This window comes from Carcharhinus amblyrhynchos, unplaced genomic scaffold (assembly GCF_965287045.1).
Source record: "Carcharhinus amblyrhynchos unplaced genomic scaffold, sCarAmb.v2.hapA scaffold_671, whole genome shotgun sequence".
Classification (NCBI taxonomy): Eukaryota; Metazoa; Chordata; class Chondrichthyes; order Carcharhiniformes; family Carcharhinidae; genus Carcharhinus; species Carcharhinus amblyrhynchos.
The window spans coordinates 26,788-42,911 of NW_027650411.1; the positions used below are offsets into that span (position 1 = coordinate 26,788).

At 51.0% G+C, this 16,124-nt stretch overlaps 2 protein-coding genes across 2 annotated transcripts in view; one reads left to right on the plus strand and one right to left on the minus strand.

Annotated features, from left to right (window-relative positions):
- On the minus strand, positions 1–11,210 carry LOC145339786 (selenide, water dikinase 1-like). Its single transcript, XM_080184315.1, has 8 exons — positions 10,900–11,210; positions 7,913–8,016; positions 7,238–7,345; positions 4,726–4,880; positions 4,536–4,626; positions 4,161–4,260; positions 3,062–3,274; positions 1–351 (listed from the first exon to the last, which is right to left on the minus strand). Exons 1-8 carry the CDS (start codon positions 10,910–10,912, stop codon positions 125–127), a joined length of 1,011 nt encoding a protein of 336 aa, XP_080040441.1. The 5' UTR covers positions 10,913–11,210; the 3' UTR covers positions 1–124.
- Positions 10,911–16,124, plus strand: part of LOC145339787 (uncharacterized) — a 26,981-nt gene continuing 21,767 nt past the window's right edge. Inside the window, exons 1-3 of the mRNA XM_080184316.1 lie at positions 10,911–11,056; positions 11,165–11,321; positions 14,326–14,380. Of these exons, the coding sequence (XP_080040442.1) occupies positions 10,911–11,056; positions 11,165–11,321; positions 14,326–14,380 (358 nt within the window). The remainder of the gene's footprint in view (positions 11,057–11,164; positions 11,322–14,325; positions 14,381–16,124) is intronic.

Genomic DNA, 16,124 nt, shown 5'->3' on the forward strand with positions numbered 1-16,124 from the left:
GTGCGGTGGTTGGGGATCCTGGCGAGTGGGTGGGTTGGGGCGGGGGGGACAGATCCTGGCCCTGGGCTCTGCGTTGATTTTACCGTTTGTTTTGAACATGACCCCCCGCCCATTGCGGACACGGTTACGACGGGGTTTCAGGGCTGGCGCTGGAGTTGTTGTCCTGCGATGGTGAAGCTCCGCGAGGTGCTACTTCGATGATCCTGGGCTTGTCAATGATGCGGGCCGTCCGGTTCCCCTTCTCCACAATCCCGATGATCCACGCCTGGTGACCCTCTCCATATTTGGGTGACTTAATCTCGGCGCAGAAACGTGCAGCTTGTTCCCGGGGCAGGCAGATTAGTAACCCACCTTTCAAACAGAAAACAAACCACTGTAACCCAGAGAGACACAAACACCCTCACTGCTCTCTCAGGGCACAGGGAAGAAATACCGCAGACTAGTCGGTCTCTGAGCAAAGAAATCTCTCCGCACCTCCATCTGCAATGGGAAACCCCTGATTCTGAAACTACACCTGCACTGCCCCCTTCCCCCTGTTCTATTAATCCCCCAACCCCAGCCCAATAAGGATAGAAACATCCCCTCAGCATCCACCTGAGTGAGACCCCCCTTCCCCCTGCTCAGAATTGGATATATTTCTATAAGATTCCCTCTCATTCTTCTAAACTCCAATGGGTTCAGGCCCTAATCTGCTCAAACCTTTCTCCACGAGACAAAAACCCTCCTTCATCCCAGGAAGCAGCCCAGTGAACCTTCTCTGAGCTGCTCTGAACGAAATTCTCCATCTCTTCAAGTAAGGACACCGACAGTACTCAGTATTCCAGATGTGACTTCACCAAGGCCCTGTACAGCTGGAGCAAGAATTCCCAACTTTTAAATCCCATTTCCCTTCACAACAAAGGAAATCTCTCTCAGGCTGGATGGGCCAAATGGCCTGTAGGATTCTATGATCTACAAAGGACAACTGTCCACTTGCCTTGCTGACCAGTTGCCTCACCTGTAAACTTGGTCTTCTATAGAAACACTGAAACTAGAAGCAGGAGGCCATTCGGTCCTTCGAGCTGCTCTCCCATTCATTTTGATCATGGCTGATCATCAAATTCAATATCCTGATCCCCCCCATATCCCTCGATCCCTTTAGCCCCAAGAGCGATATCTAATTTCTTCCTGAAATCACACAAATTTTTGGCCTCAACTACTTTCTGTGGGAGTGAATTCCACCCACTCCCCACCCTCTGGGGGAAGAAATTTCTCCTCACCTCAGTTCTAAAAGGTTTACCCCTTATCCTCAAACACTGACCTATGACAGGGCAGCATGATGGTACAGTGGTTAGCACTGCTGCCTCACAATGCCAGGGACCCAGGTTCAATTCCAATCTCAGGTAATTGTCTGTGTGGAGTCTACACATTCTCCCCATGTTTGCATGGGTTTCCTCCAGGTGCTCCAGTTTCCTCCCACACTCCAAAGATGTGCGAGTTAGGTTGATTGGCCATGCTAAATTGATCCTTCGTAACAGGGGGATTAGCAGGGTCAATATGTGGGGTTACGAGGATAGGGTTTGGGTGGGACTGTTGTCAGTGCAGACTCAATGGGCCGAATGGCCTCTTTCTGCATTGTAGGATTCTATGACCCCTAGTTCTGGACTCCCCCCACCATCGGGAACATTCTTTCTGAATCTACCCTGTCTAACCCTGTTAGAATTTTATAAGTTTCTATCAGATCCCCTCTCACTCTTCTAAACTCCAGTGAATATAATCCTAACCCACTCAGTCTCTCCTCATATGACAGACCTGCCATCCCAGGAATCAGCCTGGTAAACCTTCGCTGTGCTCCCTCTATAGCAAGGACATCCTTCCTCAGATAAGGAGACCAGAACTGTACACAATACTCCAGGTGTGGCCTCACCAACACCCTGTACAACTGCAGTAAAACATCCCTATACTCAAATCCTCTCACTGTGAAGGCCAGCATACCATTTGACTTCTTTACTGCCTGCTGTACTTGTGTAGTTGATGGACAAGGATGCCCAGATCCCTCTGTAACACCCGAGTTCAGCTCTCCAGTTAAACTTTAGTGTCACAAGTAGGCTTACATTAACACTGCAATGAAGTTACTGTGAAAATCCCCTAGTTGCCACATTCCTGTTCGGGTTCACTGAGGGATAATTTAGAACCCTCAGCACTAACCAGCACTTCTTTCGGACTGCGGGAGGAAAGCGGAGCACCTGGAGGAAACCCACGCAGACACGGGGAGCACATGCAGACTCTGCACACAGTGACTCAAGCCAGAAATCGAATTTGGGTCTCTGGCGCTGTGAGGCAGCAGTGCTAACCCACTGTATCACCGTGTTACAGAATATATTGCCTCTCTATCCCTCCCCACCCAAGTGGGCACTTCACCTTTTCCTCCACATCATACCCCATCCTGCCAAAGCTGGGACGCACATCCACAAATAACCCATCGAGTTCCCTTCACCAGCTCTCGTACTGTCCTGATCAGTTGGAGTGTGTGCATCTCCAACAAGCTTAAGAAATTCTGGGTCCCACCTCTCCCAACGCACACTCTGCTGCTCAAAGATGGCTGTCCTTGGTGAGCCAGCGTCGGTGTGGGAAGAACACAGCCCACGTCTCTCCATGTTGACACTATAGTTAAGAAAACCCACCAACACCTCTACTTTCTCAGAGCTGACAAAGTGTTATCCAGAATCAAAACGTTGGCTCTATTCTCTCTCCACAGGTACTGTCAAGCCTGCTGAGATTTTCCAGCATTTTCTGTTTTTGTTTCGGATTCCGGCATCCGCAGGATTTTGTGTTTATCTTTTGAATGAACCTACCTTATGTTAAGTTGATCTTTCTCTGTAGCTGTGACTATAACAGTACATTCTACACCTCCACTTTCCTTCTCCCCTATGATTTCTACAAACGGTATGCTTTGTCTGTATAGCGCGCAAGAAACAATACTTTTCACTGAATCCCAATACATGTGACAATAATAAATCAAATCAAAGTCCCCGCCCCTCACACCATCAGGCACACAGCGGGGTGTGGGTGGGCGACTCACCTGAGGTCTCGGCCGAGGTGCCGTGCAGCAGCCCAAACATGTTGCCACAGGCTTTGCTGATGGCCGCCATCTTGGCGATGATGGGGAGGTTGTGGATGACGAAGGAGACCTCGTTGCGCTGCTGCTTGGCAAGGTTCTGGGCATGGCCCAGGATGCCGAATCCGGTGATGTCCGTGGCAGCGTGGGCATTGAAGGTGTGCATCAGTCCGGCCGCTGTGGAAATCCAACAGGAGGTTTAGTGAAGCCCACTGCGACACGAAAAGCCCCCTCCCTCACCGACACCAATTAACAGGCTCCACGAAGACACTGCGCCTTTAAGAAATGTGTTTTTTTCCACGTGTGTTGGAAGGGGTATGTTTGAAGGTCAGCTCTGTTTCACACGGTGCCCTTTTGTCTGCACCAGGCAGCTCGCATGTTGAGAATGCAGGATAATGGCTGATTTCAGCCGGCAGATGCGTTTGTGTAAACAGATGTAATTCATTTTGTTTACTTCGATTTCCCTGGAGGTTTCAGAGTAAAGTTTTGGCCTGGCTGATCGATAGAGTCCTGTGATTAACGGGAGGGACTAAGCTTGCAAATTTCAGTTTCATTTTTAAAATCAAGAGCAGTTGCTGACCGGAGCTGTTCAAAAAAGGTATCTCTATCTTTCGCTCTCCCAACTGCTTTTCAAAAAGCTCTGGTACTGTTAACCAGTACATGAGAAAATGTGTGTCGCCATCTGATTTTGAAGAGGTGATGAGGGGAATATTGCTTGAATTGGAACTAAGAGATAGGTTAGCAGTTAAGAATTGTATCGTGTCTTGTTCAACGTTGAGCTGATTCATTTGTTAAAGTTAAACCGCATTGTTAAGTAATGCCAAAATAGAGAAGCTGTTGGGGATCTATCGGGCTTCAGATTGTACTTTGACAGTTTCTGATTGGCACCTTAACACTTCACCCTGACCTACCCGAACCCACCTTCCAGCCTCAAACACACATTGCAGATAAACCAGTCACCCATCAGATATCGGGGCAGAAACCCCCACCGAGACCACTACAGGCCAGCTGGATCCCCTGCCCCCATCTCCTGTCCCGAGGGCCTTCACCACTGCGGCCTTACCTGTCCGGTTAAGCCTGGCCATGTTGAACATGGCCTCCTGGTACGCCAACTCCACATCCTCCTGGGAAACCACCAGTTTAATCTTGTTCCATTTCTCCGGCTGAGCAAGTGGGGGAAGAGAAAAGACAGAAACTCCGAGTTAATGTGTGTAGGATATGGACTGGTGTCTGAAAGAGAGCTGCAGGTGAATCCAGCCAGTACGGAGAAAGGGTCATGGGGAATGGGATGATCCCAAGAGTCCTGGAGGGGCGGGGGGGGGCGGGTGGTGGTGGTTGTGGAGACATGCAGGAGAGTGAAGGTGATGATGCCCACAATGCCACAGAGTACCCACCCTGCCATTGCAAGGTCAGTTTGGAGCCCCCGATAAACACTTACATTTTCCAGCCACTGGTGACTATTGACTGCAACCTGCGTTCCAAGTGGTTTTGTCAGAACCAGCACATCCCCAGGAACCGCGTTGTCTGGCCTAGGGGAGAGAGAGAAGGGAGGGGAGAGAATTAGACTGAGAATACGGCAGTGCCACCCCAGCACCGCCCCCTCCTCCCGCAGGTACAAGGGCACTCACATGATGAACTCGTTGGGTTGGCACACCACCGTCGCTACACCCCCAATGATGATCCAGGGGTTCACCACCGTCTGCCCACCTGTCACCGAGGTGCCTCCTTCCTCTGCCGCATCCTTGAAGCCCCTGATCATCAGCGGCACCACCTTGTCTCGCTCCTGCCAGGGGGCAAAGGAAAGAGTCAGTCCCAGACCCCACGCCAGATGGGGTGATTACACCCTTGGGAACCATATTCCCTTTGGCACATTTCAAACCTCCCCCCTCTCCCTGCCATCTCTGCAACCTCCTCCTACCCCAGTTGCTCAATTCCCATCACTCCACCATTGATGGCCGTGCTGTCTGGGTGGGGGGTGCTAGGCTCAGGAATTCCCTTCCTCTCACTCTTTGCCCCACTCCACCCCCCCCCCCCCCCCCCCCCACCATGTAAGAGGCTCCTTAAAATCCGACACCTTTGACCAAAGTTGTGGTCACCTGTCCCGGAATATCTCCAGATATGTCAGGGTGAACGTGAGGTTATCCACTTTGGGAGCAATAGAAGGAAGACAGATTATTACTTGGTGTAAATTCAGACAGGCGGATACTCAGCGAGACCTTGGAGTCCTCGTGTATCAGTCACTGAAAGTAAGCGTGCAGGTACAGCAGGCAGTAAAGAAGGGAAATGGTATGTTGGCCTTCATAGCGAGAGGAAATCCTCTCGCTCTGAAGTATACGGAGATAGGAAAAGCAATAGTATAGGGTGCTGGTAGGCCACATCTGGAGAATTACATGCAGTTTTGGTCTCCTTATCTGAGGAAGGATGTCCTTGCTATAGAGGGAGCACAGTGAAGGTTTACCAGGCTGATTCCTGGGATGGCAGGTCTGTCATATGAGGAGAGACTGAGTCGGTTAGGATTATATTCACTGGAGTTTAGAAGAGTGAGAGGGGATCTGATAGAAACTTATAAAATTCTAACAGGATTAGACAGGGTAGATTCAGAAAGAATGTTCCCGATGGTGGGGGGAGTCCAGAACTAGGGGTCAGAGTTTGAGGATAAGGGGGAAACCTTTTAGAACTGAGGTGAGGAGAAATTTCTTCACCCAGAGGGTGGGGAATGTGTGGAATTCACTCCCACAGAAAGTAGTTGAGGCCAAAATGTTGTGTGATTTCAGGAAGAAATTAGATATCGTTCTTGGGGTAAAGGGATCGAAGGATATGGTGGGGTGGGGGGAGGGAGTCAGGATATTGAATTTGATGATCAGCCATGATCAAAATGAATGGCAGAGCAGGTTCGAAGAGCCGAATGGCCTCCTCCTGCTTCTAGTTTCTATGTGCGCGTGTGTGTGTGTGTGTGTGTGTGTGTGTGTGTGTGTGTAGTAATGTTTGATAATGGTTCTGGTGATCCAGCTTGGCAGGTGTTTGGTTACATTAAGGGTGCTGGAATATGGTGTACAGTTTCAGTCTCCTTAGTCAAGGAGAGTGAGGGTAACGGAAGTTCCCACACTGCTTCCCAATGCCAGAGGGAGTATAGGACAGTGTGGGGGAGATGTTAGCAGCAATCCAGAGGCAAATGATCAAGGGAAGACACGGGTAGAATTTAAATTCAATCCATGAATTGCAAGTTGGCTTCGGTGAACATTCATTATCGGAAAAAACCCGTGGTCCACGCAATGCCTTTCTGATTGTATCATGAATGTAGCCCAATCCATCACACAAACCAGCCTCCCATCCATTGACTCTGTCTACACTTCCCACTGCCTTGGGGAAAAGCAGCCAGCATAATTAAGGATCCCACACACCCCGGACATTCTCTCTTCCACCTTCTTCTGTCGGGAAAAAGATACAAAAGTCTGAGGTCACGTACCAACCAACTCAAGAACAGCTTCTTCCCTGCTGCTGTCAGACTTTTGAATGGATCTACCTCACATTAAGTTGATCTTTCTCTACACCCTCGCTGTGACTGTAACACTACATTCTGCACCCTCTCCTTCTCCCCTATGTACTCTACAAATGGTACGCTTTGTCTGTATAGCGCACAAGAAAAAATACGGTATCCCAATACACGTGACAGTAAGGAATCAAATCATATCATGTCCTTCAGGGAAGGAAGGAAATGTGCTGTCCTTACCCAGTCTGCCTCCAGACCCACTGCAATCTGGTCAACTACCCCTTCCTAAATAACCCTGAGCAAGAAACTCAGTTCAAGGGGCAATTAGGGATGGTTAACAAATCCAGCACTTGCTCCCGATGCCATGAAAGGGTTGAAAATATTCCCTGGAGTTTAGAGGAATGAAAGGTGGCCCAATCCAGAGCGTTACTGAGGCCAGGGGTGGGAAAGTCCGATGTCGAGTAGCATCCGGGATGGGAGATCGAGTGGATATTTCAGGAATTCGGGAACATGGGGAACAGACAGGAAAACAGAGGTTAAGTATAGGGAGAGAAGAAACATTGGCCATGACTGTGGTGGATGTCGGGAGAGGGAGTGAGGAGAAGGATGGTCCAGTCCATTCCCCCCCCAACCCCACATTGCAGCCTCACCTTTTCCGTCATCTTCTGACTCACGCTCAGTAGCATAAGCATGTTGTCACACTCGGTGATACCCATAGCATAGAGATCACTCAGCACATTGGCACAGGCAATGCGTCCCTGGATATGAGAGAGAGAGGAAGTTACATGTTTGTAAAAGTCAATTTATCAGTGTCACAAGCAAGGCTTACATTAACACTGCAGTGAAGTTACTGTGAAAATCCTCTAGTCGCCACACTCCTGTTCAGGTACACTGAGGGAGAATTTAGCACGGCCAATGCACCCTAACCAGCACGTCTATCAGATTATCTGAGAAAACCCACACAGACATGGGGAGAATGTGCAGACTCCACACAGACAGTGACCCAAGGCTGAAATCGAACCCGGGTCCCTGGCACTGTAAGGCAGCAGTGCTAACCCACTGTGCCGCCCCTAATCCATTGGGGAACAGGAACCCTCAGGCCTCGTCCAAGCTCAAGGCGACCACGCTCTGTTCCCTCTGCCGGAGGCTGAACCTCCAGCCCAAACTGTCTGTGGAGACCCGTGTGGGGGGCGGGGGGGTGTCACATGGTGTAGCTGAGTGAGGGACCGGGGAGCATTGACCCACTCCATTATTTCAAATCAACAAAGCCCCAGCATTCCAGTCCCTCCTCCCCAGAAAGTCCACGCGAGCACCGTGGAACATACCATCATGTACGGGTCATCAACCAACGGGTAAAAGAAATCGGTCGTCTGGACCAGAGAGAGCCCGCCATGCCGTAAGGGGATCACACACGAATCCATGCCGATTCCTGCAAGAGACAACCAGAGTAAGAACTCAAGCGCACAGGGGAAAAGAAGCAGGAGGAGGCCATTCAGCCCATCGAGATTTGCCCTGCCATTCAGTAAGGTCACGAGCGACCAACCTTGATTACCCTTTCCTGCCAAGCCCCACTACCCCCCGCCCCCCCACCAACTCCTGGAATATATGCAATCACTGCAGCCCCAACTGTTGGCCAGGAGAGAATTCCGCAGACTAATCAATCTCTGAGCAAACAAATTCCTCTGCATCCCCATTTTCACTGGGTGACCCCCTTATTCCGAAACTGTTGTTCCCCCCCTGAACTCGTTCTAACCACGCCCCCCCCAAATGAGGAAACATCCTTGTAGCATCTGCCCTGTTGTGACCACCCCCCCAGCAATCCAAATCAGAAACAGACACATTTCAATAAGATAAACACAAAGAGATAGCAAATCTGGTGAACTGGTGTGGCAACAATAATCTCTCCCTCAATGTCAGTAAAATGAAGCAGATTGTCAGGAAGTGTAGTGTCTATACATCAGAGATGAAGTAGAAAGGGTTGAGGGTTTCAGGTTTTTAGCGTCCAGATCCCCAACAACTTGTCCTGATCCCCCCCCCCCCTTATGCTGACACTACAGTTAAGAAAGCCCCACCAATGCCTGTACTTCCTCAGACTAAGGAAATTTGGCATGTCAGCTACAATTCTCACCAACTTTTACAGATGTCCCATAGAAAGCATTCTTTCTGGTTGTATCACAGCTCAGTCTGGGCTCCTGCTCTGCCCAAGACTGCAAGGAACTACAATCATGAATGTAGCCCAGTCCATCACACAAACCAGCCTCCCACCCACTGATTCTGTCTACACTTCCCACTGCCTCGGGAAAAGCAGCCGGTATAATTAAGGATCCCACACACCCCGGACATTCTCTCTTCCACCTTCTATCAGGGAAAAAGGGGTCACGTACCAACCGACTCAAGAACAGCTTCTTCCCTGCTGCTGTCAGACTTTTGAATGAACCTACCTCGCATTAAGTTGATCTTTCTCTACACCCTCGCTGCGACTCTAACACTACATTCTGCACCCTCTTCTTTTCCTTCTCTTATGGTATACTTTGTCTGTACAGCGCCAAGAAATAATACTTTTCACCAAATACTAATACATGTGACAATAATAAATCAAGTTTTTTTTTATTAGAAATAAATCTCCTTTTGAAACCAATGATTCAGACTCCACTGCGCTATGGGGCAGTGAATTCCACAAATTCACCACCCTCTGAGAAGTAGTAGGATGACAGAGTGTGACCTGTATTCGCTGGCATAGTTGTCTGCAGTCAGTAATGGAGGGGAGTTTGGGCTTGACCATGACACCCCCTATAGTCGAATAGTCTGCCACTTCTGAACCGCCGGGGAAGCAGCTCGTTGGAGTAGGGACACCGCCCACAGGCTCCCATCCCAAAGCATGGCCAAGGGGAGGGAGACTGGGGTCAACGATGCCTCACACAGCCGAATAGCCAAAAGACAAACCCCCCTCTCCATCCTTTCGCAGGCCCCAGGCCAGAGGGACGACCCACGTGGTGGTGGTCAAGGACCACCAGCCCTCCCCCCAATGTGGAAATTTCCAGGGGGAGGGCTGGAGTGCTGGGTGGGTTGAGGGGGGGAGGAGGGGGCGGAGTGCTGGGTGGGTTGGGGGGGGGGGGAGGAGGGGGCGGAGTGCTGGGTGGGTTGGGGGGGGAGGAGGGGGCGGAGTGCTGGGTGGGTTGGGGGGAGGAGGGGCGGAGTGCTGGGTGGGTTGGGGGGGAGGAGGGGGCGGAGTGCTGGGTGGGTTGGGGGGAGGAGGGGGCGGAGTGCTGGGTGGGTTGGGGGGGGGGAGGGGGCGGAGTGCTGGGTGGGTTGAGGGGGCGGAGTGCTGGGTGGGTTGAGGGGGGGAGGAGGGGGCGGAGTGCTGGGTGGGTTGAGGGGGGAGGTGGGGCAGAGGTGCTGGGTGGGTTGAGGGGGAGGAGGGGGCAGAGTGCTGGTGGGTTGGGGGAGGAGGGGCAGAGTGCTGGGTGGGTTGGGGGGGGGAGGGGGCGGAGTGCTGGGTGGGTTGGGGGGAGGAGGGGGCAGAGTGCTTGGTGGGTTGGGGGGGAGGAGGGGGCAGAGTGCTGGCTGGGTGGGTTGGGGGGGAGGAGGGGGCGGAGTGCTGGGTGGGTTGGGGGAGGGAGGAGTGCTGGGTGGGTTGGGGGGGGAGGAGGGGGCGGAGTGCTGGGTGGGTTGGCGGGGGGGGAGGAGGGGGCCGGAGTGCTGGGTGGGGGTGAGGCGGAGGCCCCTGCAAGGTCAGACCAGAATATAAATCCAGCCCTCTCTCCATCTGCGGCTTTGACTGGCGAAAACAAGTGTCCATCACAGGCCGAAGCAGCTGATTGGCTTCTCCTCACCAACACATGCAGTTGGCACATGCCCAGTCCCCATTGGGTAATCCAGCCGTCTATCAACCAATTCTGACCAATAACAGCTCACCAAGCTGCCATGCCAGAGCTTTCATAACGCCCACCTTCCCTGATTGGGCGTTCACCACATCAAACAGCCAACACCAGCCAATTGCAACCTTCCAAGCCTACGAGGCGCCCCTCTAATTGGCCGTGCAGTTTGTCCATTCGTCAGCATGCTTCAAAGCCAACATAGTAACCGACCCTCGTGGCGGATTGGGCAACTCGGCTGCCCGTGATATGTCGGCACCCAATCAGAAAGGGAAACGCCCCTTCAACTGCCATGAATGGCCCAAGCAGCTATCAATCAGCGGCATCTGTCCCTGGCCGGCCGCTGATTGGGCGAGACGGCTGCCGGTGGTCCCGCCCTTCTCCCCGGCTGCGGCCTAGCTGCTCGCGCCGCATCCCCAGCCTCCCGTGCGCCTCACCGATCCGCGGCATGACGGTGCCCAGGAACTGGTTCTCATCGTCGCCTCCTCCTCCTGGGCCACCACCGCCGCCTGCATCAGGCTGCGGCTCAGGCCCGAGTCCCTGCAGGAGTTTGAGCAGCACCTCCTGCGGGACCTTGCAGCCTCATCCCTTCATGTCGGACAGAGCGGTCAGTCGGAAGCCCTTGTCCAGCTCATGATCCTCAGGGTCGAAGGAGCGGTAGAAGGAGGCCGCCATCTTCCTTTTTTGCCTCTGTCCCTCCAGTGAGTGCGCCCGGGCCTCGTTCGTGTATGCGCCTCTTGGCACCGCCTACTGCGCACGTGCCCCGCCCCCATGGTCAAATTCAAACCCTAACGGCTGCAACCGCCAGCGGCTGCGCATGCGCAGCGGGGCGTGGCCCAAGCGTGGGGGTGACAATACGGTACAGCGCATGCGCAGCAGCCGGCGAGCGAGGAGGCGAAGGGGGCCGTGAGCATGGTACGGAGTTGACCTTCGGAGCGGAACGCATGCGCCGAGGCGGTTCTGGGATCGAATTAAACCATTCCCTTGTTCCAAAGAGATGCACGTTGTGCTGCGTTGGGATAAAACTAATCGTAGTCAGGTACCCTTGCGCCCATAATGTCTGATGTTTAGTTTACAAGGAGAATAATTGTTGTTGGTGAGATGCCAGTTGGATCCAATTAATTGGTATTGCATTTGTTTGATGGGCACTCACATCCGTCCGCCCATTCCCGCAATGGTATGGTCCGTTTCAGGTCGCGCCCCAAGCCCAACCCTCTCATGCATATTCAGTAGTCCCTTATGAATATGCGAACACTGATTATCAGCCCCTCACACTTTGTATTGGACTCCACACACACACTGTCATTATTTATCCTTTTGCAATTCCCCCCGCTGTGGGGAGGAGGTCAGGGCTCTGTGTTTTGGGGTGATGGGAGGGATCCAAGTTTCTCTGACCGATGCCCAGGGGACAATCTGGCTCTCTGGTGATGCACCCCACAGTCGAATATCCCACGCTGCCTTGGCGATGGGCTGGGGTTCAGGGATCTGTGATTCGGGGGTGACGGGAGGGATCCGAGTTCCCCTATCCTCAATCCAGGGAGGAATCTGGCTCTGTTGTGCCGCACCCTGCAGTTGAATATGGTGTCACAGTGGGTTAGCACTGCTGTCTGAGAGTGCCGGGGACCCGGGTTCGATTCCCGGCTTGGGTCACTGTCTGTGTGGGTCTGCACGCTCTCCCCGTGTCTGCGTGGGTTTCCTCCGGTTTCCTCCCCTAGTCCGAAAGACATGCTGGTTAGGGTGCATTGGCCGTGCTAAATTCTCCCCCAAACAGGTGCCAGAGCGTGGGCGACTAGGGGAATTTTCACAGTAACTTCATTGCAGTGTTAATGTAAGCCTTACTTGTGACAATAATAAATAAATACTTTATCTCGGGCTGCCTGGTCCGGGGGGAAGGGAGGAGTGCATGGGTGGAGGGTGGCATCGAAGGGAACCTCGTACTCCTCATATTGGACAGCCTGGTGAAGAGGGCCGAACGCAAACGGACCTTCTGGCTTCCATTCAACCCTTCACGCCTGCTGCGGTGCCATTCCCCTGCCTACCCCACTATAACCACCTCCCCCCCCCCCCCCCCCCCCCCCAAAACCCCTGCAGTCTCAGGTTAACGTCCTTTACATTTCCCAAGGATCAGTGAGTATTTACACTCTTTCATTTTCATGCTTTCTTTCTGGTCTCGCTGCAGAGAGTAGAGGCAGCAGACACTTTCTGGCTGGGTTAATTGTTTTAGAAGTGTTTTAAAATTATTTGTAATGCACAGAAAGTGAAAGAAAGTTTTTAAAAAGTTTTTACTCCTTTGCCATTCCAGTGAAAAGTACGTTCATAGATAACAAGTTTACAATGTTTGTAACAATTCTCAGCCAAAGTCCAGAGCTGGATAACAAAGACACTTGCGTCAGACTCCTATTTATTGGCTACAGCTCAGCCTTCAACACCATTATTCCCACAAAACACATCTCCAAACTCCATGGCCTGGGCCTCGGCTCCTCCCTCTGCGACTGGATCCTCTCCCACCAGCCACAATCAGTAAGGATCGGCAACAACACCTCCTCCATGATCATCTTCAACACCGGTGCCCCACAAGGCTGTGTTCTCAGCCCCCTACTATACTCCTTATACACCTATCACTGTGCGGCTAAATTCCCCTCCAACTCCATTTTCAAGTTTGCTGACAACACCACTGTAGTCGGTCAGATCTCTCACAATGACAAGACAGCGTACAGGAATGAGATAGAGAATGTGGTGAACTGGTGTGGCAACAATAATCTCTCCCTCAATGTCAACAAAACGAAGGAGATTGTCATCGACTTCAGGAAGTGTAAAGGAGAACATGCCCCTGTCTACATCAACGGGGATGAAGTAGAAAGGGTCGAGAGCTTCAAGTTTTTAGGTGTCCAGATCACCAACAACCTGTCCTGGTCCCCTCCTGGTCCCCCCATGCTGACACTGTAGTTAAGAAAGCCTCACCAACGCCTCTACTTTCTCAGGAGACTAAGGAAATTTGGTATGTCAGCTACGACTCTCACCAATTTTTACAGGTGCCCCATAGAGAGCATTCTTTCTGGTTGTATCACAGCTTGGTACAGTTCTGTCTAAGACTGCAATAAACTACAAAGGGTCGTGAATGTAGCCCAATCCATCACGCAAACCAGCCTCCCATCCATTGACTCTGTCTACACTTCCTGCTGCCTTGGGGAAAAGTAGCCAGTATAATTAAGGACCCCACACACCCTGGACATTCTCTCTTCCACCTTCTTCCATCAGGAAAAAGATACAAAAGTTTGAGGTCCCGTACCGACCGACTCAAGAACAGCTCTTCCCTGCTGCTGTCAGACTTTTGAATGGACCTACCTCGCATTAAGTTGATCTTTCTCTACACCCTCGCTATGACTGTAACACTGCATTCTGCGCTCTCTACTTTCCTTCTCTGAACATTATGCTTTGTCTGAGGGCACAATCTCAGGCTAAAGGGACAATCCATTAAAACAGAGATGGGAAGGAATTTCTTCAGCCAGAGAGTGGCGATTCTGTGGAACTCTTTGCCGCAGAAGGCTGTGGAGGCCAGGTCATTGAATGTCTAAGACAGAGATAGATAGGTTCTTGATTAATAAGGGGATCAGGGGTTATGGGGAAGACAAAAATATCAGCTATGATTGAATGACAGAGCAGACTCAATGGGCTGAGTGGCCTAACTCTGCTGTTATGTCTTGTGGTCTGCATAGTGCACAAGAAAGAATACATTTCACTGTATATTAATACGTGACAATAATAAATCAAACTTGGCTCTTTCGAATTCTTTAGGAAAGCGTATTCCTTAAGATGAAAGATGCAAGTCTCCTGTAAGCTGGTGTAAACGATCTCTCTTACAGTTATTGCAGAGTCCAGTGCAGATTGAAAATCTGGAGTCATGTTCCATCATCGCGGGTACAGCACACTTTTACTGAGCACATGTGTAGGCAAATCATGTTGCACCTTTATAGAACCTTAGTGAGGCCGCACTTGGAATATAGTGTTCAATTCTGGTCGCCACACTACCAGAGGGATGTGGAGACTTTGGAGAGGGTACAGAAAAGATTTACCAGGATGTTGCCTGATATGGAGGGCATTAGCTATGAGGAGAGATTGGAGAAACTTGTTCTCAGTGGAGCAACAGAGGTTGAGGGGCAACCTGATAGAAGTCTACAAGATGATGAGAGGCATGGACAGAGTGGATAGTCAGAAGCTTTTTCCCAGGGTCAATTACTAGGGGGCACAGGTTTAAGGTGCGAGGGGCAAGGTTTAAGGGAGATGTACGAGGCTGATTTTTTACGCAGAGAGTAGTGGGTGCCTGGAACTCGTTGCCGGGGGAGGTGGTGGAAGCGGATACGGTAGTGAGTTTTAAGGGGCATCTTGACAAATCCATGAATAGGATGGAAATAGAGGGATATGTTCCCTGGAAGGGTAGGGGGTTTTATTTCAGACGCGCAGCACGGCTGGTGGAGGCTTGGAGGCCGAAGGGCCTGTTCCTGTGCTGGACTGTTCTTTATTCTTTGGTTTGATTTATTGTTGTCACATGTATCTAGCTGCTTCAAATCACTGGAGCCTTTCCGAGATTTTGACATAGGTACAGCGATCATGAGAGAAGAGTCAAGCAACATGTAAAATATACAGCGAGTATGTCCAAACCCTCCCTCCCTCCCTCACTGACCCCCTTGTTTACAGAGATAACAGAACTCTTCTGGAAAGTAAAGAGATAGTTTATTGATCATTGCGAAAATATATTTTATTGCCAGAAATTTGAAAAGTTGAGGCAATTAATGAAAACAGCTGCAAACGGAGGATGTTTAGACAAATATTAACAAAGTTTTGCATTCGTAACAGTTTTGTTAACAAATTAAACCTCACAAAATTCTGCTGATGCTTTATTGAAACATCAGATACAACATTAGAAAAATACTTTTGAATCTCTACGGCGCAAATGGAGGCCATTTGGCCCATCGTCTGCACCGACCACACTCCCATCCAAGCCCTATCCCCATAACCCCATATATTTACCCTGACACTAAAGGACAATTTAGCATAGCCGAATCCCCTAACCTACACATCTTTGGACACTAAGGGGCAATTTAGCATGGCCAATCCACCTAACCTGCACATCTTTGGACACTAGGGGCAATTTAGCATGGCCAATCCACCTAACCTGCACATCTTTGGACACTACGGGGCAATTTAGCATGGCCAATCCCCCTAACCTACACATCTTTGGACACTAAGGGACAATTTAGCCTGGCCAATCCACCCAACCTGCACATCTTTGGTCACTATGGAGCAATTTAGCACGGCCATTCCACCCAACCTGCACATCGTTCAGACTGAGGCAGGAAACCGGAGCACCCAGAGGAAACCTGCACAGACACAGGGAGAACGTACAAACTTTACACAGTCGTCCAAGGCCAGAATGGAACCTGGGTCCCTGGCGCTGTGAGGCAGCAGACTAACATATGAAACATCAATAAATTTTTTTTTTATTAATTTGTGGGACATGGGCGTCACTTGTTGGCCAGCAGTTATTGCCCATCCCTAGTTGCCCTTGGAGGGCAATTGAGAGTCAACCCCTGTGGCTCTACAGTTATATGTAGGCCAGACAGGGTAAGGACAGCAGATTTCCTTCTGTGAAGGACATCAGCAA

Excerpts from the sequence above, each read along its gene's own strand:
- LOC145339786 (XM_080184315.1), bottom strand. Across the intron at positions 7,346-7,912 it reads TTGATGACCCGTACATGATG|GGACGCATTGCCTGTGCCAA; the intron begins GTATGTTCCACG and ends TCTCATATCCAG. Across the intron at positions 4,627-4,725 it reads CAACCCAACGAGTTCATCAT|GCCAGACAACGCGGTTCCTG; the intron begins GTGAGTGCCCTT and ends TCTCTCCCCTAG.